The sequence below is a fragment of the Labrus bergylta genome, chromosome 6 (assembly GCF_963930695.1).
Source record: "Labrus bergylta chromosome 6, fLabBer1.1, whole genome shotgun sequence".
NCBI classification, from domain to species: domain Eukaryota; kingdom Metazoa; phylum Chordata; class Actinopteri; order Labriformes; family Labridae; genus Labrus; species Labrus bergylta.
In genome coordinates this window covers 27,758,235-27,773,704 of record NC_089200.1, presented here as the reverse complement: position 1 = coordinate 27,773,704, position 15,470 = coordinate 27,758,235, and the positions used below count along the sequence as shown (strand labels likewise).

The window sequence follows — 15,470 nt, the reverse complement described above, 5'->3', positions numbered from 1 at the left end:
ACCGTTAGATGATTACAGAAGAGAACTGCAGACAGAGTGACTAATGTACCTGCTGTTGTCACTCTCCGCTCTTTTGATAAAAACTCTCAGCTCCTGGTTGGAGGCTTGGATCGCCTCCTTCTCCCTGGTCTCATCCCCCAAGAGTCTTCTCAGGTCGAGGGCTTCTTTCCGTTGCCTATCCCTCTGTTGTGCACACTCCTGGAGCTCTCTGTGAGCTTCAATCAGCTCAGTTTTCACTTTGATGAGTGTATCCTCTGCCTCTTGCAGCTGGTGACGAAGGTCCTCTAACTTCATGTCCAGATTGTGGTAATTGAAAATCATAAAAATGTAAATAATTATGACTCAGGAGCTCTTTGTAGATCAACAGTTCACCTCTTTTTCATGAGCTGAATATAAAAGTGGCAACACTTTACAAAAGGGTAAAAAATAAAAGACTTAATGTTTAGCTATTGCCTGACTCATAATGATTCAGTGGTGAATAAGGGATTCTTGTTAAACAAACGATCACATCACTAGGACTTACTGCGGTAACTTAACACTTATTAGATCATCCGTTAAGGAATGTTGATGAACAGTAACTTCACAAATTAACAGATACGCAACAAAATCAGTCGGCAACATTCCAGCAACATAAAAGTGTAACTGAACCCCTTGTGTTTGCTCCTCTCTGAAAGCACCTTTGAGGTTTTATATCAAACTGGTTGTCAGATGTAAACATGTACTGAATAAATAAAGTAACATCATTAAACTTGTTACATGAACATAAGGAGATTGGTACATTCAAGTATGGTGTTAAGTAACTGTGAATTATGACTTCACCAGCTTTGAATGGTTGGCAACAGACGTTCATGCTACACTCTGCATTAATGTATCCATTAAATCATCATGAGTCATGTGAGATTAAAGAATCATCACAGTATATTATTTTTGCCTTTACTGTAAAGTGATTCCATATATCTGACATCTATGAATACATTTTTTTCTTGTTCCTGGTTTCGTTGAAGTGTACAATGTGAAATTGTCACGATTTACTCTTGTTTAGTTTGTTCCTTGTTGTTGTTGTTGTTTAGTTGTGATTTCCTGTTTTATTTTGTCCTTTGTATCCTCGTGTATCTCTGTGTCCTGAGTATCTTTCTGTTGATATTCTATAGTTGTAGTTTTCAGTGTTTCCTGTTTTATTTTCTAGTCTTTTCCCCCTGTGTATCGTGTCTAGTGTTTCTTTGTGATTGTGACTGCCCTGATTGTCTTCACCTGTGTCACTAGTCTCACCTGTGTCTGATTACCCCAGTGTCTGTTAAGTCTCAGGGTTCCTTCCCTTCTGTGTCAGGCGGTACATCTTTCTACCTGTGCTCCAAGTGATTTGCTCTTTATTAGTATTTGTGTTTTTGATCCTCTCTGTTCAGATTTTTTAGTTGGACGTCTAATGGACTTTGTTTCTTGGCAATTGCAAGCTTTTGTTTTTTATAAATTAGTTTTAGTTTCTGCATGTGGGTCCTCCCCGTTGTTTTATTACTCAATGTGACGGCTATATATTCCAATTGAATATAAAGATTTTAGTTTACTAAATCAAGAATAAATAAGATAAGAAACTATTTAAAATAAGCATCCAACTGTATTTCAATTTCCAGTGTAAATTAAATGAAATGACTTACATAAAAAAGTAGTTCACTGACTTTAAAAAAATGTGTGTTTGTCTGTTACCTACAGGTCGTCAAAAACTAAAACACATGTTTTGCATGAAATAATCAAATTGTAAAATCCTTTAGTATACTGTAAGGCTGATTTTGGATCAGATAACACATTCGAGCATCATTGTTTGAAAGCTTATCCTCAACGTTCCCTATGTTAAGTGCAACATGTACATTCTTAAGATACTGTATGACCTATATTCAGTTTTATGGTAACCTGTTGTGTATAGGGGGAGAAACAGGGAGGACAGAGCTTATCTGGGCACGGATAAGAGCCAGTTGGGCCTGCAGCCAGGTGCTGTCTCTCCCCATCTCCTTACTGCAGCTCAGAAGTGTAAAGAATCCACGGAGAGCAACTTGACAAACAGCAGCTCCTGCCCCCCCAGGAAGTATCAAGGAAAGAGGGTGAGCGAAGCGGAAGATGAGGAGGAGTGTTATGTTCAAAGGCCACACAAGATGGTACTTTCTCATAAACTCTAATGTGGGAAAAAACAAGCTAGTGCTGATCTGGCCAATTATACTTTATTTTATCTGATTTATTAGAGGGGGGTGTTGGAGGAGAAGGGCTGAGAACATGAGGGCAGCAGTGTTGCATTATATGGATGGGAGATGGGGACCTGGAGTCCCAGCGGAGCCAGCCTTTCGCTGCTGCAAGGGAGAAAATAAACACTCCCCCACTGGCTTATTTACACAAGGGGTTAACTCAAACTTTGATTTCATATTATGGTACCAGGGACCGTATCCCCCCTGTTCCCTTCTTCTAGCTCTCTTCCACTTGCTTTCTTCCTCTCCAATGCTCTCTAGCTCTCTGTCACACACTCTCACTCCTCCTCTGTCACAGCCTGACATGAGAATCCTTGGATGGGATAAGTAAAAAAAACAATCAAACAAGGAAACGAGCAGGGGTAGCGGCCAAATATGACAGCGTCGTTGAAGCTTGACTTGATATATGATAGGGAGGGCTCTCCAAACCTCAAAAGTCTTTTGCTCTGGCTCCACACAACCTCATTCACTATATTCTGACAAGACTAAAGAGACAGAGGGAAGACAGGATGATCCTCATTTTTGCTTTTTTTTTGTGGAAACCGATAAGTCCCATACAGATAAACAATCCCCCCTTTCAAGGAAACCAAGCTTTTAAATCAAGGCATGGTGAGGCCCTTTACTACTCTGCTGTAACATCGTAATGAGGTGACTGTGAGCTTGTTGTTTCACTAAAACGCCCAGCGACCCAGTGCCTGGAATTCTGACCTCAAGCAACCTCAAGAGATGAGATTTACGGCTTTCGTTTGGCTCAGAGAGGTTTGTCACTGGCCAGAAATTATAGTCTCTAATTGTGCTTTTATGTTTATATTAAGGTCAGTGAAACTAAATTATCCTTCAGGGAACTTGACAGGATGAAGGCACAGAGATTGAGTGCTGGACACCAGCTCGTCTTGGAGGATTTGGCTCTGCACACCTGATGGCACCCTGATGCTAGTTGAGCTCTGTGGCATCAGCCAATGTCAACACCAGCCAATGGTAGATGGCTCTCCCTCACACTGGTACTAATTAGTGCAAACTCCAACTCACTCAAGAGTCATATCCCTGCTCTCCCATCCAGTGCCAATCCAAACAATCTGTCTTTTCCTATACATGTCAGAAGAGCACGATTGGGTACCTGTGACTATGTCAGTGAATGCAAGGACCAAAACAATCATTTACAGGCCCTGAAAACAAAAACAAAACATTGCACTGGAAAGTCATTCTTCTTTGCTCCTCCAACATGGTAGCCTTCATAACAAGTCAACAAGTTTCTCTGTACGACCACCAGAGATGGTTCAGATGGATGTATTACATGGATTTTTTTAAGGCTGCATTTTTATTTTGTGACGACAGATAAATATCTTCTACAAATCATCGTCTCTGACACTTTAACAGACAAAGCAAACCCAGAGGGGCTATGAACCAAGCTGCTCCCAACGTTAGCTTAGCTTGCTTCGAGTGGTTTCAAACCTAGTTAGCTCAGGATTCCTTCAGTGTTCATCGCTTTAGAGGTTTTTAATGTGAGACACATAGTATGCAAAGATCTCCTCTTCTGAAAAAGAAATGAGCCCAGTCATTAAAAACAGTAAAGAAACACTGTATAATGCACTGAATAATCAGTGCCTGTCCTGTTCTCAATTTCATCTTTTTGTTAATTCAAAGATTTCATTTTAATGTTTCTTGTTAAACTGGATAGTAAAAGACAGATCTATGGCTTCATTATCTGTATAACTTTTGAATTTTTTTAAAGGAATAAATCTAAATCAGGCCAAACAACAATAATAATGTCATAACACATCCATTTGTACTGTTTTTTATTTTAAGTTTGTACTGGTGCTGTATGAGTACTTATTATTTGCAAATTGAGGTTTTTGAAATCGACGAACACGGTGCAGAACATTTTCCTCCTGATGTCTTTGAATGACAAGCATAACGGTCAAAAGGAAGTCAGAAGAATCTGGTGAAGTTTAAAGTTACCTCCTGTTGTGTATGTTCTCTCTGTTGGTTCAAATCTCTGACCTGCTCAGATAGACTCTTTTTGGTATCCTGGTGGGAGCTCAAAGACTCTTCGAACTGAGTCCGGAGGCTTTGCAGCTCTGACTGAAGGACAGACATGGTGTCCTAGAACAAGGAGGTACACATGTAGTAAATCTGAGTGATGTGCAAAGATTTTTTTTAAAAAGAAGAAAAGTAACCATCTATTGTAGCCTTGTTTTATCTTACCTTATCCTGCTCCTGTTTACTAAGGGCCTCCCTCTTCATCCGCTCATGCTCCATGCCTTCATTGATATGATCCTGCTGCAGGGCTGCTAGTTTCTCTGTGAGGGCAGCCTTCTCCGCTTCCTTCTTGGACAAAGCCTGGTCACAACAGACTTGAGGTCAGAGTTCATGAAAACTTTGACCATTGTACTTGGACACACAAAGACTAAATTACTAAGGTGAAAGCAATGAAGCGAGCATCTTGCATGAGGATGGACAAACAACTGTGAAACTGTGAATCAACATCTTGGAATTCTATGGTTTTGGAACAATTCTCTATACCTTTGGTTTCCTTAAAGTGCTACAACATTTCACAAAGCATAGATAATAAAAGAAAACTATGACCACATAGCACACCTGCTGCTTTTCACTCTCAGCATGCAGGAGGCTTTGGTTGAATTCCTGCTGCAGCCTGGTTTTCTCCTCCTGCACCTGCTGCAGCTCCCTCTGGCTGTGCACACGCAGCTCCTCACACTGTCTACGCAGCTGCTCCTCAACCTGCTCACGCTGAAGTGTCAGATCTGCAAGCTGCTGCTCCTGTCACCCACCGAAAACACAAAAAACCTCCTGATCAGTTTATAGTTGGCTAAGAAGTCAGATGTAAGGTTTTTCTGATGGCAACGTTTCTGTGGAAGTTACCATTCGCTGTTGTTCTGCTTCAAGCTGCTCTCTGTGAATTTGCTCTTTATTGTTCAGGGTTAGCAGTGAATTCCTCTCCACCTGGACCAGCCTCTCCTCCAACTTAGTATGCTCTTGTGCTGCTTGTGCCACCTGATGTTCAGCATCCAAACGAACCCGAGCGACATCACCTATACAGATGTATCACAATCACACCAAAAGTTTAGATGGGAGACCCTAAAGGATCTATTTTGAGTTTTATTTACAGGGAATATCCAGTCATGTTTTTTTTATGTGGAACAAGCTAGCTTAACACCACTTATCCGATCCATGTGTGAATGTGTGGAGTGTTGGGACCCTTGTCAGCTGAAAAATCAGCCTCAGTGATCCTGCAGCCCAGCTGTTGCAGAGCTCACAGCTGAAATATGGATCTCTAGTGGGCTGTTGGAAAGACTTCATGGTTAGGAGCCTTGGCACGGAGGACAGTGGGGTCTCTAAGGGAGGGGGCTACTCACGCGTCAAGGCCTCGTTAGCCAGGAGCAAGCTGCGCCTCTCCCCCTCCATCCTGGTGCGCTCTGCCTCCAGAGACGAGGCCAACTCCTGGCTCTCAAACAGCACTGTCTCCAGGGACTCCTTCTCGGCTCTGGAACACAGTGGTAAAGTGGTTAGAGCTCTGAAAAGAGGACCTTTGAACCGCTAGGTGTAGAAGATCATAAAATCCAATGATCCATCATGAGTATTTTCCAAATAAAACCATGTTACTTAAAGACTCTTGTTACATGTGACTGGCTGTGCTTTAGAGAGTCAAATTTGCTTCGAGGGTCAAAACAACGTTAAACACACGTTTGCAGTTGGTCTGACTTCAATAAACACACAAAGACACACTCACTGTTTTTAATGGTGCTTTTAGGGGGACCCTATTGACTTGAACATATTCCTTACACCCTTAATCAAACCATAACCGTTCCAGATACACACCAAACCCCAATCTAGTTCTTTAACCGATAAAGACAGATACAATCTACTGTAACTTGTGCAAAACCTGAAATTGAGTCATCATAATTAAAAGAAGAACAAATAAACAAACACACTCTGACCTAAGTGCAACCAGCTCTTGCGTGAGTCCACAGGCCTTTCGGTCAGCAGAGTTTAGTTTGACATCCAGAGCAGCCTTGTCTTTGGCCAGCTCCTCCCTGTCATGGGTCGCTCTCTTTAGGGCTGTGGTCTGTGTCTCAAGCTCCTTCCTGCACGCACACAGCTCCTCTGACAAACTCTGCATCTGCTTATTGACCTGAAGAATGACACACACACACCAACAAACAGTCTGAGTTATACTATTTACTTCAAGAAGACATAATACAGACTGTAGAGTTCATGCATTCAAACTATAGCATACATACATTAAACGTTACATAATGTTTGGTAATGTGTAACTGTTGGGTTGAGAATGGACCACACCACCTTTTGATGCAGCCACATTAGCTGTACTGATTCTGAATTCTGCAGACCTTACTTGTAGCGGTAATAAAACACAAATTAAAAAACTGAGAGATTCATCTTACTATAATTTAAATGCAGGGTCATGATAAATGCATCGCCTAAAGCAAAACAAGTGACTTGAAGGGTTATGATTTTTCCACTTGAGTAAATCATTTTGGCGCAGCACAGGACTTACAGTATATCTAGAAACACAAATAAAGCACAGAATAATGTGCCGTTAATGCAGAACTTTGAAAGTGACGTTTAAAAACTTCACAACAGATTATTTCATGAACTGAGGGTTTGTCCTGGGACCTTTCTTTTTAAATTCAGTTTGTATTGAATTTAGATGGTAATTTTGCAATTTAAAAAATGACTTAAATGAAGATGGCTTAGATGCTCAGAGTTTAAGAAAATAAAAACCTTATGCAGTGTTGTTTGGGACAAACAAACACCCAGTATACCCATTTCCCAGCTTGTTTGGTAAAACCAGAATTTTTTTCCAATTCAAATGATTTACTTACACAGAAGTAAAAATTGTGCTACAAAAACAAAGAGTGAGCCAAAATGAAACTGAATGGGCCAATGGGTGCAGCTCAAATCATTAACAAAGTGAAAATAAGGACTCTTCTTTGTAATTAGTGACATTTAAAGAGATGTTGATATGTGTGGCTCTTGTTTTGAAAAGCAACCCAGAATGAAAAACTAAGCTGTGAAATGAAAGGTAGTGTTGTGAACACTAATATATTAATATAGCCTTGGGGTCGTCCATACGCTCCTTCTTTTGACACCTTATGATATCTCAACTTTGCAACTCTCTGATTTCTACTCATTACGAGCAATGTTCTGCTGTATGCACCACCACAGCTGTTAGCCAGCGTTTACTAGAAAAGACAGTTAACATAAGAAATTAAGTTAATATTGATGCCAGTAATGACTAAATGCCAGTCACTATGGCGACAAGAGAATACTTCGATGAAGCAGACTACTCAGATGAGTAACTTCTGCAGATGAAGACAATCTGACAGAGAGAGGGAAAACTTCTGTGGCTGTATGTTAAATTCACTATCGAGAGCTATCTTCCCTGATAGTTGGTAACAGCGGTGCTCATCAACTGATATCCATCTGGATTATTTGGTAATGGTTTTACTTTAACTGCTTTAGAAAAGAGACCACTCCAAACAGCTAGCCTGATGCTGTCCAAGGCAAAACAGCCCATCAGCATCTCTAAAGTTCATAAATTAACACTTAATATGTTGTGTGTTTGTGTTCGTACAAAAAACCGAGGTGTTATAAAAACGTGTTTGGGTTTTTAAAGGACTTTTTGGCCTGCCATGTGAAATCCTGAAGTCTCCACTGTTTGCCTGGCAACCTCCCTGTGACAACAAACCTCCACGGGTCCGGCCAAGAAATGCTTCCAGCACGTACGTTTTCCCAAAACCATAACCTGTCATGTTTACATTACTGTTTAAATGCAGATTAATCAAACAGGATAGGAAGTGTTAATTAACAAGCTTTCAAATTGTTGCGTTGAATTTCTTTAAACTTTGGAGGCTAGCTGTTTCCCCATAATCTACCAGTCCTTTATAGTACTCTAATCTTCCTGGGTGCTTGCTTCACATTCATATTAAGCATCCAGACATGAACGCAGTGTTGATATTTTCATTTTAGTCGAAGAAAGCGAACCGCACAACGCATACTTAGTTTATTTCCCAAAATGTCAAACTGTGTGAGACTACAGGAGCGCTTCTGGTACCCCTCAAACCACCGGTGCTCATGGAAGGGAAAACTTAGAAAAAGTGGAGGAAAACTTCGGTAAAAACAACCAAAAAACATCGGTATAAATAATCCAGCTCCAGGCACTCAGGATGGTTGGAAAAATATAAAAGGCCTTTAATTCATTGGGATACAAACAATGAAAAACACCAACGTGTATCGGCCTGGACCTGGATTATTTATACCGATGTTTATGGTCTTAAGTTTTCCTCCACTTTTCTGTTTCTTTCTTAGTTGAACTTGTCGCAAGAATCAAATAATAAGAAATCTCTATTTTGAAGGAAAAAATCTGTAGCATCTAAATGGGTTTCCCTGTTATACTTTGCATTCGTTGCAGACAAACTTCAACACAATGGTTGAGTCTACTATGAGTGGCGACTTCGAAGAATTCCCTGCAACTGATTTGAAAAGCAACAATGGCAGTAATTTAATTTCTAACCAAAGCAAAATGAACTAACACAAATTAAATATTCGCACATGATGTCTTCCAGCCTCTCCTTAGGTAAATATTCAAGAGGATGAATAACATCACTGTGGTGCCCAATAAGATGGATAACATTAGCTTGGTGCAAAGGATGGCCAATCCAGGGCCTGTTTTAAACACAGTCATTTATTTTTACAGATAAGCTATCGAAAAATGTTTGGATGGAATTTGTCAAATTGTTTAGGTTTGTTTTATTTTAGCTGGGATCAACATGGATATCCCAGTTTCACATTCAGAACAGATAACAAAACAGAAGAGGATTCTTGTCATTCTTTGGAGAAGCAGGGATCTGCTGAGGGAAGAGTGGGAATACTTTAGGTGTTAATTTATTGCTTCTCTGCTAACCCCACTGGATATTATATGTCTATCTATTTATCTTTTCCAGTTCACATTTGTTCACGAGGATCCCTTGTTTGTTATCTCCCAAGTTACCCATAAAACACAGAGTGGGGGCTCAGCCTGCCTCCATATCCCATTTGAGAGAAATAACCATGGCAGCTGTGTCCAGTACCTCCAATACATTTTAATGTGACAACAAGCTCTGTGAACCTGCTGAAAGCTATTAATAATAACATGCTTCTCCCAGGTGATGAGATATGGGAGGGTGGAGGCTGAAGTGTGTGAAATGGTCAGGGGCCTCTGACCTGGGAGTGCTGCTCCAGTGCCTGAGCGTTCTCCCTCCGCAGCAGGCTCAACTCTGCTTCGAGCTTCTGGCAGAGATCTTGCAAATGGCCGTGGGAGCTCTCCAGGGCCTGTTTCTCTGCGAGCAGATTCATCATCTCCTGCTGGAGCCGTGCTGTCTCCTCCCTGGCTGCTGCCCGCTCCACTTCAGCTTCCCGTCTACGTTCACCAAGCTCTGCCTTCTCACCGTCAGCCTGTGAATTAAGCAAAAAATACATCACTTTTGTTCAACCCTGGCTTTTAACGGTGTTACAGGACAAACGAATGGCTACTAACCTGCAAGAGAATACGACTAAGTTCCACCTTGTCTTTGGCTAAGCCTTCGCTCAGGGCAGCCATTTTGGCCAGAGAATCTTTCAGAGTAGCCTCCTGGTTCTGCAGTTTGGTGAGGGCTAACTCATGTGCAGCACTCTGGGACTCCATCTGTTGAGTGCATCACAAATATTAAGTATTAAACCGTCAGAGAGGATCTCATTATAGAAATCAGTAGAGGTCAAACTGTAAAGGCTGTTCCTGATGAACCATTTCAGACAGGTTGTTGGTTTCACGATGCCATGTGACTTTAAAATAGCCTATACTTGTCCACTAGTAACAGCTGCAGAATAAAGATCAAGTTTACCTTGGTTGAGTTTCAGCATTGACGGAGCAATTCTTAATCAGCTTTAGCAAGCTAGTGTACTTACATTGTGTCTGAAAATAGGGCTGTCAGCATTAACTCGTAAATCACGATCAATAAAGGTCTGGATTTTTTTTTTTTTCGATTAATTGCATGCTATTATGTCCCTTTGGGCACACTGTTGAGCCTGCAGAGTGTCTCCCTGTAGTCACAGTGATGGAAAAGAACAACACTGCTGCATCTTTGAACGTCTCATTTCACTTTGAAAAACCATCAGACAGCTCAGCTGACGAGTCCAAAGTGATATCCTCCTTATGACACTTCTTCATTTTTTTACCATTAACTATAGCTGTTTTCATTTAGCTTTGATCCATGACCAGTTCCTTTGTCCGTGGAAAAGTTATTTCTATAATCTTCGATCTACCAGAAGGACCTTCAAAATAAAAGCGGGGTCGAATTGAAACAGCAAATAAAGTACTCTCAGCTGAAGACTGCACAAAGATTCAAAATAAATATGTTTAAATGTAGTGATTAATCCTGATTTAATTTTAATATTTGGCTGCACTAACTGCTATTATGTCGATGTTATTAAGCTGTATGTGTCTTTTAAGGCTAATGATAAACTGTTTAGAACAATACTCAAATCCTTATCAGTGCATTAGATAACATAGCTACCATGGCTGTTAAATGTATTAGTTCCTTTTAATCAGTTGTGAAGTCTTAAAAATCTTGCTATTGGTTCTGACAGCCCTGGTCTGAAATCATTATCTGATTCACTACTGCCTGCTCACTTTATAGGGAGTTCTATGTTGGACTATTGAGTGTCTATTGGCAAATTTAAAATACACTTTCAGACACCATTGTTGTCTTACATTTCCACCGCAAATAAATCTTATCCGTTCTTTTTCTCTCAGCACGACTCATGATGGTATCCAAGTTATGACTAATGCAATAGAGTTTTAGAGAAAATGCAGAATTCCAGCATGTGGACTCCTGCAACAGTCTGCCTTAAATTAGTGTTTCTGTCAGTCCCTTGTGCGTGTCCTTTATGAACAAGCACAAGCCTCAGTTGTTGACGATTTATCAACAGGTTAGCTAGTATATCAGGCTCTCTGGTTTTGACATCAAAGCAGTGTACCTTGCTGAGAGCCAGAGCAAGGCTGGCCTTTTCATCATCCAACATCTCCTTCTGCAGGTTGATTTGACTCAGAGCCTCCTTCACCGTCACAAGCTCCTTACGCAAATCTGAGTGCTTCCCTTCAAGCTCCCCAAGACTCCTCTCACTGAAACACAACATGTTGCAAATGCATGACTCTCCAACACTGTTATTTGTCTCACACAGATTATTTATAAACAAAATCCCTCAACAGTAATCCTCCTCCACTTAAAAAGATGGAGAAACGTTGGTGCCAAAGGCCAGAACACTGAGGGAGATACTTTTGTGCTGTATCGCATGTCATGCTCCAGTTCTCAGCTAATCAAAAATTTTTAAGCAAAAGAAACCCTCAAAGAGAAGAACAAAGTTTTCTGCTTGCATGAATGCAGTAATTCAATGTAAATCATTTACATTTTCATTCAAATGTCATCTGACTGCATTGCCGGACGGAGGATGACATGTGTTACTGATCTGAACTGTAAACACACAGAGCTTGAAAACAATCATGGGTGACGGGGTGTGTGTTGTGTAATGGTCATTCTTCCTCTGCTCGTGTTGTACCCTCGTTGGGCCTCCGTGCGCTGCCGTGACAGCTGCGTCTCCAGATCCTCCCTCTGCTGCCTCAGGAGGTCCCGCTGTCTCTGCAGCTCCAGTGATGAACCTCGCAGTGCCTCCAGCTCGGCACGCTGGGAGTCCACCTCCTGCTGCAGTCCTGACAGCAGCTTCTCCAGGCTGCTCTTCTCACTGTGGGACATGAAGGTAGAAAGAGGCAGAGATTAAGACAGAGAGAGGTTGCTGAGTTTGTTTGTCGTACACCAGTCACCAACATCATTGTTTAGTTACACTTGACTGAATGACGTTTAACAACATCAAAATCACCTCTTCTAAAAGGTTGTATCAATGTATTTAATAACTCTATGACTATAATAGTCCACTTGATAAAACATAAAGCAAAGCCAGGGACTCGGGAGGTGTTGGTGCTGAGGGTGCTGCAGCACCCCCTGAAAGAAGACACAAATACAACTATGCTATACAGATGTAGTACACTGTGTTTACTATAGTAGTGTGTAACTCGCTTGTAATACTTCCTGCAGAGTAAAACAACGAACAGCAGGTCGGAGCTTTTCTATCCTACATTGAGGTATTCAACATAATAAAAAAAAGTCAAAGCTGTGTGATCATCCTGGCATACTGAGCAGGATAATTAGATGTTACTCTAGAATTTGCAGTTATGTTGATTATTCCTTTAACAACTTCAGAACAACATCTGGCCGTGCTAAATCACTACAAATTCCCCCTCATGATGCATCGTCCAGCTCCACTGCTCACTTGTTTACTGAAGTGTGGAGTCTTTCAATAAAAACTGCACCTCATAAGGTTTATTAAACAGTATATCAATGTTGCCTATGGCCAAGACCAGGGTGGCATTTTTTTAAGAGCTTTTGTCTCATGATGTCAAATTAAATGCATTTAAAGAAAACGTAGGGTCTGAACCGTGAGAGGGTGAGGGCTAAAGGGACGAGCAAGAGTGAGGGAACGTGCCATTGTGCACATAGATGGAGGGACAATAAACTTAAACATCAATGGATCATCTGTTCTAACGTAATTTATTATTAAGAGAGTACTGAAGGATCCTCCTCCCATCTTGTTGTTATTTCTGTCTTTCTAAATCTTAATTATCTTTTTCTCTTGAAACCTTTTCCTCTGTCCTTTACTTCATTTCATTTATGTAGGTATTTTTGTATGTTTATTTTTTGTATAAATGTGCTAGGATCTGCAAAATAAATGATGACATTTGACAACTTGTAATGTAAAAAAAACTTCAATTAGGTATAAAAAAAGTTTCAACATTAACATACCAATGCTGTCCAAACAGCTTCAACGTGCTTTGAGAGTGCATTGATGTTTGTGCGTCTGATCGTCCCCCTCTCTGCTCTGTTTATCATAAACTATAAACTGGTCATGATCTATGTGTAAACTTTCAGTGTGAAGTGTGTTGTCTGTTGAAGTTTTACATGTTCAAAAATTGGTAAGAACTGCTGTTGATTCTCTAATTATTAAATTTGCCTAGCACAAAGTATGACATCATCAAACAGAATGACTTCTATCTGACTTCCAGCGACCCAGAACAAAGCTTCAATGTTTGCCATCAGAACAGAACAGAACTGAATAAAATTAAGGTATTTGATCATTTTAATATAATAAGAGCTAGATAATGAGACAGAATGATCTGACAGTTTTCCTCAAACGTTTCGTCGTGTTAAACACAGTAAAGGGAAAGGTTAATATCAGCACCATGAATCATGATAGAGTACCTGGAAATCAGCTCCAGTGAGCAGCGGTATCTGTTGCTGTCTCTGAGACTTTCCTCCAGAGCTTTTTTGGCCTCCTGACTCTCCTTCCTTACTTCCTGGCTCTTCTGCTCCAGCTCTCTCCTCTCTGTTTCCCTCTCCTGCAGGTGATCACGGAGTGTGTTCACTTGCTCCACTGCAGCATCCAAACACCCACGTAGGTCCTGTTGTGGGTTGTTTGTGGTGGGTAAGTCAAGAAACTTGGATTTCATTACAAAGTGATAAACATAGCTCTGTAAAACATTGACGCCCAGCAATTTCTGATTTTGTCATATTTAGATTAAGCAGCATCTGCTTGTGAAACCTCATCACTTGAGTTCTCAGTGTGTACCAGAGCAGTTTAATCACAGAAAGGTTTTCCCTCTTACTTAGATTTTTAAGGGACTTCTGGATGCCTCATGAAGCGAGAGAATGCAATATTTCTCAAGAAAAAGGAGAAACACAACACTGTTTTTAACCATATTTGTCTTACTCATGTGCTATGAAGAATGTGGACAATGAGTTTACCCGGGAGAGGGACCGGTTTATGCCCTGTGTCCACCTAGCATTTTTTGCCAGACAGAAAAACGCTGGCTGTGCGCTCAGGACCTCTTGTATGAAGCGTTTGAGCACTGAGAAGAAAAGTGCTGCAAGTGTGTCCTGTCTCTATGACAGGCAGCTGTTAACTACGGCTACTGCTCTGTTGCTTTTTAATGTATGTTTTATATTTAAGACAGTTTTTACTCCAGCAGACACGGAGCAAAGAGGATGTGGGTAAAAGACAGAATCCGTAGGCGGCAAAAATACAGTGTACAGTGTTTTTGTTTGTCTTGATTTTCTCTGAATTGCATTTGAATTTTTTCTTCAAGTATTGTTTATTTTTGTGTCATACAAGTGTATGACTTGTCTGAAAGGAATTTAACAGGTTAATGTTCCCTGTCTTGCTTTTACAGTCCGGCCCTAAAGTACTTGCTACCTAAAGATTAGGGGCCGATGATCTAAAATATTGAGAAAAAACCACCAAAAACAAGCTTTTGTTTGACCTGTGTTTGTTTCTGGTGCTTGGAGAGAGCAGTCTGCACAGCCATCAGGGTTGAGTTCCTCAGTGGAGACTGGCCATGAAGAGGTGAGGAGCACACACTTTCAAAGCCGCTGCTCTCGCCCTTGTCACCAAATAGCTGGATACAACAGATACAAAAGAGAAAACAGTCAACTTGTTTTTTGTGCTAGCCTAATGAAGATTTAGCACAGTGTTATGTTGTTGTTGTTCTGACCTGCTGAATGTGACATAAAATCTTTTGGAGGGCTTGGATCTCTGTGTGGAGAACCTCCATCTCTGCTTTATCCTCTGTTCTCCTCGTCTCCTGAGCAGGAAACCATTTAGGTCAGATAACAAACACACATAAAGCAGGCCTGACATCCCCCAGACGCCAGCCCTCTAGACAAGGAAGTCGTGGTGTTTATCAAGCCTAAGGTCCAGACAACAGCCGATTTAGCCCCCTTAACCAACCGTTTATCTACCACCCCCCTGTTGTGATTGTAAAGGTCTCACCATCCTGTCCAGACTGATCTGCATGGTGTCGAGGCTAGCATCCTTCTCACTGTTCTGGCTACGAAGGTGCTTGACGGTGTCAGCCAGCTCCAGGACTCTACAGAGATCAACGTGCATGTTAACGGGCATGGAATGAAATCACAAACACACACGGTTCTCTGAGTTATTGAAGCTACAAGACTGGCATGTACACCTCCTCTACCGGGCCATCAACACTATCATATTCTCTGCACAGATTTAACAAAGACTCTCTGGGATTAACATTGACATTTATCAAGATCAAAAGCCAGCTAAGATGAAGAACAC

General features: G+C 41.1%; 1 protein-coding gene across 1 annotated transcript in view; it reads right to left on the bottom strand.

Moving 5' to 3' along the window:
- Positions 1–15,470, bottom strand: part of crocc2 (ciliary rootlet coiled-coil, rootletin family member 2) — a 39,857-nt gene that overhangs the window by 8,990 nt on the left and 15,397 nt on the right. Inside the window, exons 10-24 of the mRNA XM_065956101.1 lie at positions 15,165–15,261; positions 14,887–14,976; positions 14,656–14,790; positions 13,598–13,797; positions 11,844–12,026; positions 11,265–11,409; positions 9,787–9,933; positions 9,474–9,704; positions 6,188–6,381; positions 5,606–5,733; positions 5,112–5,281; positions 4,830–5,009; positions 4,437–4,571; positions 4,191–4,334; positions 50–288 (exon numbers count right to left, since the gene is read on the bottom strand). Of these exons, the coding sequence (XP_065812173.1) occupies positions 50–288; positions 4,191–4,334; positions 4,437–4,571; positions 4,830–5,009; positions 5,112–5,281; positions 5,606–5,733; positions 6,188–6,381; positions 9,474–9,704; positions 9,787–9,933; positions 11,265–11,409; positions 11,844–12,026; positions 13,598–13,797; positions 14,656–14,790; positions 14,887–14,976; positions 15,165–15,261 (2,418 nt within the window). The remainder of the gene's footprint in view (positions 1–49; positions 289–4,190; positions 4,335–4,436; positions 4,572–4,829; positions 5,010–5,111; positions 5,282–5,605; positions 5,734–6,187; positions 6,382–9,473; positions 9,705–9,786; positions 9,934–11,264; positions 11,410–11,843; positions 12,027–13,597; positions 13,798–14,655; positions 14,791–14,886; positions 14,977–15,164; positions 15,262–15,470) is intronic.